The 9,723-nt window shown below is 46.8% G+C and overlaps 1 protein-coding gene across 2 annotated transcripts in view; it reads right to left on the bottom strand.

Annotated features, from left to right (window-relative positions):
* Window positions 1-730: 730 nt before the first annotated feature.
* The window catches only part of OTOA (otoancorin), a 60,591-nt gene continuing 51,598 nt past the window's right edge, over window positions 731-9,723 (bottom strand). For both annotated transcript variants that reach the window (XM_057750138.1, XM_057750139.1), the window contains exons 24-28: window positions 7,506-7,648; window positions 7,156-7,292; window positions 6,535-6,632; window positions 3,339-3,534; window positions 731-1,109 (exon numbers count right to left, since the gene is read on the bottom strand). In XM_057750138.1, the coding sequence (XP_057606121.1) occupies window positions 1,039-1,109; window positions 3,339-3,534; window positions 6,535-6,632; window positions 7,156-7,292; window positions 7,506-7,648 (645 nt within the window). In that variant the 3' untranslated portion in view covers window positions 731-1,038. The remainder of the gene's footprint in view (window positions 1,110-3,338; window positions 3,535-6,534; window positions 6,633-7,155; window positions 7,293-7,505; window positions 7,649-9,723) is intronic.

The following is a 9,723-nucleotide window of genomic DNA, read 5'->3' as shown; positions in this document are numbered from 1 at the left end:
ACAGGACGTGCTGGTGGCAGCACAGAAGTACTCAGGACGCCTAACTTGCCACCTAAGTGATGTCGTGTGAGACAACTTCGATGGATGAATTTGAGAAGGCGTCACACCTGGGTGGTGGGCGACACACCCCTTCCTGAGCTCTGCCTTCCTGAGCCAAAGGCCAAGAGCATCCTGCAAATATGCAGAGGAAACTCCATCCCCGCCTCCAGAAGGACTGGGCCAGTGGGTGTGTTTGCTCTGCTGTGCCAAAGTCACAGGGGTGACTGACTTACACAGTGTATTTTCTTTTATTTCAACCCATCCCCAAAGCCGAGAGCACCGAAAACAACAAGAGCCACCACCTCCACCAAGAAGGGAATATTTTAAAAGTTTAACAGCCATTCATTCAGCTGACTCCCAAGGAAATGGAAGGTGGCTGGAAAATGTATTTAAAAATTGATTTAATGTTGAGCCATGTTAAATGTTTTAATTTCCGAGCAATGCAATGCCCACCAAAACAGCAATTAGTCCCAGCAATCAGGCAGGAATATCGGCGTCTGTTGTGAGATTCATTTATTTCAGCTCTGCTAAATATCTAAGAAGGAGAAATCCAATGTGGCCTGTAGCTCCGAGGAAGGGAAATTAAGCCAGTATAGGAGTCAGATCAGGCCCTGGTGAAAACGGGACCTTTGCCTGCACCCACTGCTCTCAGGCAACTCCCTCTGGAGGGAGGGCAGTAACTTGTACTAAGGTCTTCATGCTTTAATAGGCAACACCCTCCCCTCCCCAGCTTCTCTGTCTCCAAGCTGGAAAACAAGGGAGGCTGAAATGAGGCCAAGAACGCCTCCCTGCAAGGGATACAAGCCAGCTTAAGAATGTGCAAGATCATATTTTAATAATTACTCTTCCTTTAGTGCCTCTTCAATTCCAGGGCCCCGGCGTCTCCCTGACCCTGCTGAGGCTCTGAGTCAGGGTGGGGGACTCCCACCATCTGCAGCGCCCTCCATCTCCACGCGCCCCGGCCGGCTGCCGGGGCTTCAGGGCAATGCAAAACGCGGCTCACCACACAAGCCTGGGCAACAGGACCAGCAGAGGGCAGCCCAGCCCAAGACCCCGGGAGACCCAGGCTCCTAAAAGGAAACAAGACAAGAGTGCAGAGGAGGTCTCAGCAGCCCGAGGAGGGGGGACGCGTCACGCCCGCTCCCTGCACCTCCCCCCCGCCCCCCAAAACACTCACCGGATCTCGCCCAACCTTGGTTTGCTCAACTCCTAATCAGGAATAATGACCCCAAATTGCGAGGGACGGGAGGATGAATTAGATTGTGTGAATCAGAGAGTACCAGAGCTGCCTTAATCATGAGAGTCGCCTGGGGAGATCGCTAAACATGCAACTTCCAGAATCCTCCCCTGCAAATTCTGATTCAACAAGTCTGGTACCCGGCCCAGGAATCTGGATTTTTAAGCATCACTCCCAGGAGATTTGGCTAATGAAGGAAATTTAGGAAACAAGAGATTAAGTCGCTGGCCCACAGGAAGGGTTCGCCCAGCTGCCAGCACCAGCTCAGGCCTGTGGGGTGAATGGAAGGAGAAAGGATCTAGGCTTCTCCTGCCTAGCTGAGTATCCATCTGTATTACAGATGCACAGACCCTCTGACCCGGTAACCCCACTTGGAAGAGTTTACCCTGCAGATACACTTGAACAGATGCAAAGTATAAAAGGTCATTTGCTGCAGCACTGTTTGTAACAGTATAAAAATAGAAACAACTGAATTGTCATCTATAGAGATCTAGTTAAATACAGGTACGGTATAGCAGGGAAATCAACAATTGCACGGCTCCTAGGTACAGATATGGAACTGTCTCCAAGGTATACTGTCAGGTGAAAAATGCAAGGTACAGAACAATGTGTATAATAAGCTTTTGTAAAGTGCAGAGATAATCTGTGGATATGCGTAGAGTATCTCTTGACAGATACAAAGTTGGTAACATTGGTTGCCTCTGGGGAGGAGAATTGGGTGTGGAGGGAACAGGGGATAGGGAGACGGTTCACTGCACTCCTTTTCAGACCTTTCCTATTTTAAACCATGTGCATTGTCTACTGTGTGCATTATGTAACCCATAAAAACACTGTAACATTTTAAAATAACTTTTAAATGTATGCATATCATATTTCAATGAAAAGGCTTAAAGATAACAGTAAATCAAAGGGCATGACTCCAGTTTGCACGCGCCACGCCTAGCCACCTGTGGCTGCAGAAATTGGGAATCCCCCAATTTGCCATCCCCAAGGGAGATCTGGGGCAGACCTGGAGACACTCCAGTCATGAAAAGGTTGAGGGGAGCTCTCAGGGAAGCACCAAGCTCTCTTTGCTCTCTGGGTATCTGCACCTGCGGTTCCCTCTACCAGGGACACTCTCCACCTGGCTGTGTCCATCTTCTCTCCAGCTTGGTCTGCAGCGTAGGAATCGCTGTCTCTGGGAGGTTTCCATGGCTGCTCTCGCTCCCTCAGGCCTGGGTAGTTGCTTCTCCTGAGCGTTCCCTGGGGGCCTGTGTCCCCCCTCACAGCACCCCTCACACTGCCTCATGGTCCCCTGGGTGCAGCTGCTTCCCTCACCCCCGCACGGGATGAGAAGCTCGGGGAGGACAGAGGACACTTCTGGCTTGTTCACAGCTGCCTCTCCAGAGCCTAGCCCCAGCTTAGTGCAAAGACGCTGCTCCCTAAAGACAGGAGTCACGAAGAAGTGGGAGGGGGAGGGGAGGGGGAGGGTAAGACAGGCAGGAAGGAAAAACGGGAAGGGAATTTACACCCCCACCCCCCCCCCCGCCCCACTCCTCTGTCTCAGATCAGCCCTTAGTCACCATCACCTCCCTCTGCCGCTTTCCTCCCCTGGTCTGATGAGATTCGAAATCGTCTTGTTTATATATGAGAGAGCCTTCGCTGCCTTACTCACCTCTCTATTCGCAGCTCCTACCGCAGGCTTGGTGCATAGTATTAATAGGTGCCCCATATATATCGATTGAATTTATTAATACTGGACGGTGAGGAGGGAGGTGCAAAGGAGCCAATGAGAGGACTTAAGCCCTAAGAAATTCTGATTCAGTGGGTTCTGGGTGGGGTCCGCGAGACTGGAGGTTTTTAAAACTCCCCTGTGATGCTAAAGTGCTCCGAAGCTGAAAATTATCTACATATGCTTGGTAGGAACTTTGGATTTTCCTCTGAATGCAGAATCTCCAAAGACTGTCAGAGACCCCGCCCTGAATTTTAGGAACCTTCCCGCCGCCCCAGGTCAGGCAGGGCGCACCGAGAGACTAGGAAGGGGATTAGGAGTGGGGGACGGGGCTAGGTCTGTCCGGCTCACCTGCAGGAGAAAGAGAGGAGGGGGTCCGGGTGGGGCCGGCGCTCGGAGGCACGTCCAGCCAGGAGCGAGTCTTGGCGCCATCTAGCGCGCGCTGGAGGCTCTGCAGCTGCAACATGCTGAGCTGCCGGCGCTGGGCTGGGGTCACGGCCGCGGCGTTCTCGGGGCCCAGGGAGGCGATCTGCTCCGCGGACAGCTCCTGCAGTGGGGGGAGGGGGCAGCGCCCTCAGAGGCGCCCCTCCGCGGCTTTCCCAAACCTCGGGCATCCGCCCAGGATCCGCACAACTGTGTGGTACCCATGAACCATCTGTGCTCCTTTTTGCTCCTTTTCAGGATTTTTCCTTCAAATCAGATTACTCTTTAACTACTAAAATAAATTTATTTCAAAATGAAAAAAATGTAATGGAAATTTCCAAAAATGGAAAATTGGAATGACTCGCAGTAAGTACTCATTTAAAATATGCCATAATAAATAAAACATTATCGAATTCTAGCTACATCTGTTGGCCAACAATGACTGAACCTAAGGCCTCTAAAAAAAGAAAAAAGAGGGGATTTTAAGTGTTATAGAGGCATTAAATACATTTTAGCTCCAAACTGAGGCTCCCTCCTTGAAGTAATCAGTAGTAAAGGGGAATTGAAAAGGTGACAATGTTGTTTAATGCAGTGCAAGGTACCCCCCCCCAATGCTTCAAGTCCCCCACCTGAGAAACACTGACGGGGAGAAGAAAACACACACCTAAAGGGCAAAGATCTGAATCTGCGTCCCAGCTCTGCCATATACTAGCTTTGTGACTTTGGGCAAGTTTCATAGCTTCTCTGGGCTTTTGGACCAGATGTGGGATGGCGCAAAGAACTCATCTCCTATGTGGATTCTCATCCTTACAGGTGAGTCCTGCGAGGGCTCAGCAAAGGGAAGGTGCAATCATCTATTAGTGATGTCTGCCATGGACACCGGAAGCGGGAAATTCTGCTGAGAGCAGAAGTCCTTTGAGGGCCCTGAACAAGATGTTTTCTGAAGTCAGTTCCAGCTTAGAGAGGACTTGGTGACTAGTTCCAGTGGGTGTGGAATGAGGATGGCAGGGGCCTCTAAAGTCATCCTGCTTATTTTCTAAGGGCCCCAAGATTCTGAGAAAGGGGGTTCTGCTCCCTCATCCCATCTTCTTCTCCCCTTCAGCTTCTTCTTTCCTGTCCAGGTTGATGCTCCCCTGGAATCATGTCATTCCTCAGCTTAGAACCCTTCGCTACCCCTCTCCAGGACAGCTCAAGCTCCTGAACATGGTAATGAGCCTTCAAGCTCTGGGTCCTGCCCACCTCTCCAGCATCCTCCCCACTGGCACACTTCCCTCCTGAAGAATGGACATCCACAGCAGCAACCCCCAGGAGGCAACACTTCCTTCTGCCTGGAACACTGTTCCTCCCTCTCCACCTAGCTAACCTGTCCTGCAAAATTCAGCATCACCTCCCCCCTCCCACCACAGACACACACACACACACACACACACACACACACACACACACACATGCTCTTCTGGCTTACACCTCACACCTACCATTAACACAGAGTCTGCATCACAAAAATTATCTACTTTTCCAACGTTGCTGCTTAACCCACAGGCCAGATTGCATCTCTAGGCCTATTGCACTGTGTTTTAAAAAATAAATTCAAAGTGGTTGCCAACATTTAATTATCAGGAGATTTCACATGAAAATGAGACTTTTGGATTCCAAAAAGAAAAAAGAAAAAAAAAAAAAGGAAGATCCAGCCATACTTGGCTCACATCATCATGCTGCATCAATGTGCTGGAGATGAGAAGGAGCTTCCCCAGCTTTAGACAAGGCTCTCCAGTTCACTTCAGTCCCTACCCAGGCCACTGCACTCCTTTATGTTGCTTTTCAAGCCCTTGAAGGTGCTGTGTGATACCCCTTCACCGTGCATCCCAGGTGCACCTAGCCTGGAGCCTACATCCTAGCACCTAGGCTGGAGCCTACCACAGTGTAAGTGGCCGCTAGGAATTTCTGGAATAGGTAAGCTACAAAGTGCATTCCAAACAAGACCAGGAGAAAGTGCTCGGCAACATGCCAGTATCAAGAGTCAAGGTGCCCACTGCATGCAGAGCCCCTAGAGGAGAAGTTCAATGGCGTTAAGGACTACTATTTATTTATTCCCCCTAAACAGCTATCACACCTACTCTGTGCTGTGAACTGTCCAGGGTGCTGAAGTGGTTCAAGGTCTATTCTCTATTGTAACGTGAACCAATGATGTGGCATCATGGGAGTTTGTCTAGCCTCCTGTGTGTGCCTTATCCAGTTTTGATAGACAGAATGTGTTTCCAAGTTACCCAGCAGGAAAGAATACCAGAGTCACTCCTCATCAGAGCAGACTGTCCCCACCAAACCATCTTCTAATGACAGGAAGCAAGGACCTCTCACTGGATGCCCTGCTTCCCTAACCTCGGTTGATCCAATTTAACCCTCAATTTTTTCCATAGCTGTTTGTCACCTGTCCTATTGTGGCCTTCTTAACACTTTTCTTAAAATCAATTAAAATACTTAAATTTATTTTAAAAGGAAATGTTATCCTTCATCTGCAATTCTGAAGTCCAAAAATGTCTGAAAACTGAAAGTTTTTTCCAAAGTTTAAGACAAACTTATTTGCCAGCAAAATATGACCTAAACTGATGTGAGACCATTTATAGTCTCTATTTATTCCAATTAGTGTGATCTGCCACAGATTTCTTCACAGAAATATTAATGCATTTGCTTACAAGGTGTTTCCCCAGATATTGCTGAAGGTGTTAAGTTACAATACTGCAGATTCACAGAGTAATATTTCTAAAATCTGGAAAATTCCAAATTCTGAAATATATATATATATGCCCCCAAGGGTTTTGGACAAGGGAACATGCACCTGTCATACCATCCTAAATAGAAAATCAGTACCAGTGGCTATGAAGAGAAGGAAACCATAAAAATAGATACAATTAAAAGATAAATTAAAATTGAAGAAAAAAACTTAAAAAACAAAAACACCTAAAATTATCTTGTGATCCATCCACTGTTGGCACACAGCTCTCCTCTGGCCCTGTTAGCAGAAGCCTGGTTCCAGGTACCTAGACTCCAAGGCCCACCATCTGCTTCCCTGTGTGATTTGAAATGGGGTCAAGTTCCCATTCCCCTTGAGGAACTGAGTACTTACTTTGAATATCTCATCAGGAAGGCATTTGATTGCTGATGGCTGGAAATATGGCATCAAATCCTTGTCAAGCATTCGGAGCTCTTCCTTACTTAATCCAGCTGGGGAGAAAAAGGAATCATGAGGGTTTAGTTCAAGCCATCAGAACTCTGTTTGTTTTATTAATGGTGTTGCATAATGTACAAATCTGCATGTTCTAGGCAAACATCATTCCTTACAAAAGGCCCTGAAAATCACACTGGGGAATCAGGTTCCTTAATCAACTCAGGAAAAAAAAAATGTGGGTCACATTAGCCCTGATTGGTCTCCTACAAGGAAATGTATGCCCAGAAGGAGCTTCACTTTACACAAATCTCAAATTGTGTATAAATCTATGTTGGAGCCAATTAAATAACATGCTAAACCACTTTAGCTACACAAAAATTACCAAGAGAGCTTGTTTAAAAAGGAGACTTGCAGACCCCACCCTCTGCAATTTCAAGTCACGAAATCTAGGTTCTACCATAACTCTATAGATATCCACTACACCTAGCCAAGGATTCTTTTATTATTTTGTTTGTTTGATTTTGTCCCAAGATTTAAGGTTGGAAAGGGAGAGAAAGGCATGTTCAAGGTGTCTCTTACCTGCAATTGTCCCAAGCTCCTGCAAGACAGAGCTGGACCACTCGTTGGGCTCCCCAAACACAACTTTTGCCTTCCTCTTAAACTCTTCCAAGACCTGGGTGCTGCAGAGCAGGGTCCCAATTCTGGCCACCACCACCCTGGTTATGAGGGGGTACATAGTGTGAGCTTGGGAGACTCTCCGGCCAAAAAACATATGCAGAATGTTCAGCAACAAGAAAGGATCCAGCTAATCTCACTCCCTATTTTAGCCCAGGAAGGTTGCAAAGCATGAGGAAGCAGAGAACATCTTGCTGAATGAATGAATGAACCAATCAATCATGTGCTACTTTGCACACTAGTTTTTTGATTACCTGAATTCTGAGATCTTTATAAGTGAGATTTCAGTGATGTTCATGGCACACAGGGTTGCACCAAGTCCTACTAAGTGGAAGCTCTTCAGATCCTGGACACTATAGCCTGAATCCTCCAGGAACCCTTGCAGAATGGATTTAGCCTATAAAAATGTGGGAGGGTAGGAAATGAACTATCCAGGGATGATCAAAACCCCAAGGTCTGAGGGGATAATGGAGCCAGTCTCCTGACTGATCCCCCACCCTACTCCTCTGCACATACTCCCCATCCCAAACCATCCTAGCCACTCATCCAGGTTAACCTCCCGAAGGTGCTGCGTCTACGGAGTATATCCCCCGATCTATAGAGGCATCTTTAGGCCTTGAAGCTCTTGTATCCTTCACTGACATTAAAGACACCTGTACCTTGGGTCTGTTCCTCATAGCTTATTCCCTTCATCACTCATGACCTTCAGATAGTTTGGTCATTTAAGTTCTTCTGCATCAGGATCCAAACTCTTCCAGCATCTGTTTTCGCAACTTTCTGACAAAACCTTCTCATTTTCTGCCTTTGCACCTTTACTCAAGTAAAGTATTTGGGAGTTCAAGTCAAATGTGACCTTCATGAAATCTACCCTGAAATAGGTTTGCCTCTCACTCTTCAATTCCAGAGAGTAGTACATTAAATGCTTTGGCATTAAAAACCACGCAGGAATTTCTTCAATGAGCTTTGATTTAAGGGGCTGATGTATAGCGTAGGGTCCCTGTAATTTTAGCATAGTAGACATTCATTGTTCATGACTCTCCCTGGAGAGCCGGCCCTCCCACTGTCTTACTTCACATGGTCCAATTGGAGCTAACTGCATTTTGAGTTCCAGGGGTGATGCTACAGCCCAGTTCTGGCCAGGTTGTATTTTAGCCTGGCTGAAGTTATTGGTTCTAGATTGGGCATGCGATCCAGTCAAAATCAACCAGGACTTTGGCTGGAGCAATTAGAAGAGAAGTGCTTTCTTTACCCCTGCTGGACTTTGGAAGGACAAACACCTGAATCCGCTAGAACTCACCACGTGGGAAAAAACTGCCTCTGAACAAAGCCAACATGAAGGAAAACAGGGTCCAAAAACGGTGAGAGACGGATTCCTGACAATAGTGTTGAAGCCCCTGGATCCAGCCATACCTTAATTCCACTCTTGAACTTCTCAGTTATGGGAGTCAATTCCATTCTTGCTCAAGCCACTTTGAGTTGGGTTTTCTATCACTTGTAACTGGATGAACCCTGATTAATTTGATCTGCCTACGCTGGACCTGAGGAAGGACCCAAGTCAATCCCTTGAAGATGAGCCGTATAAGCATCTGGATCTTCAGGGCTCATGGAGGCAGATGCAAAAGATTACAAAAAGACCAGAGCTCACAAGGTAAAGCTAGGGAGAAGACCTCCAAGGACGAGCATCTCCTGAATGGAAGTGAGGGTCACAGGGATACAGTGCATCTTCCCATCTCCCTTTAATGTCAACCCATCCCATCACACAATATGGATCACTCCAGTGTTAAAAGAAAGTGTTGGCAAAGATTGTGAAACATTGCAATGGGATTCCACTTTTCACATGGCTGTTGCCTTTCTATCCCTCAGGTCTGTTTAAATGCTACCAGCTCAGAGAAGACTTCCTGCATTCCCCCATCCCAAGTAGCTTTCCTCCTCATTATTTCCATGAGCACCTTGTCTGTTTTCTGCTTATCATGCATCAAAATTTGTCAAATGTTTCACTTTGATCACTCAACTTTTTGTCTGTATCACCAAGTAGAATCTCCAAAGACAAAGATCATATCCAACTGGTTCACTACTGGATCCTCAGTGCCTGGCCCATCGTAGGGTACTTTTTGAATAATAAGTGCTTTTTGAATGAATGAATGAACATCTGAGCGAGTGATCTATAGAAGTTGCAGGCAATATATACACTTTGAAATGGCATCAGACTATTGCCTTTGTGTGATGGATTGGCTTCAGAGAGATTCCCCACGTTTCTGCAGATCAGAATGGTCAGTGTCTTCATGAAGTTCCCCTCAATGATGACAGAGCTCACAGATACTACAAGGGAATTTCAGTAACACCATGTTTAGATTTAAATGTCTTTGAATGGCAATCCAAAATAATAATAGCTAATTTATTGAATGCTTACTGTATGCCAACACTGTTTTGACCATTTACACATGCTATCGTATCTAATCCTCACAACAACCC

Source organism: Hippopotamus amphibius, chromosome 9 (genome assembly GCF_030028045.1).
Source record: "Hippopotamus amphibius kiboko isolate mHipAmp2 chromosome 9, mHipAmp2.hap2, whole genome shotgun sequence".
NCBI lineage: Eukaryota > Metazoa > Chordata > Mammalia > Artiodactyla > Hippopotamidae > Hippopotamus > Hippopotamus amphibius.
This window is presented reverse-complemented; position numbering and strand designations above follow the sequence as displayed.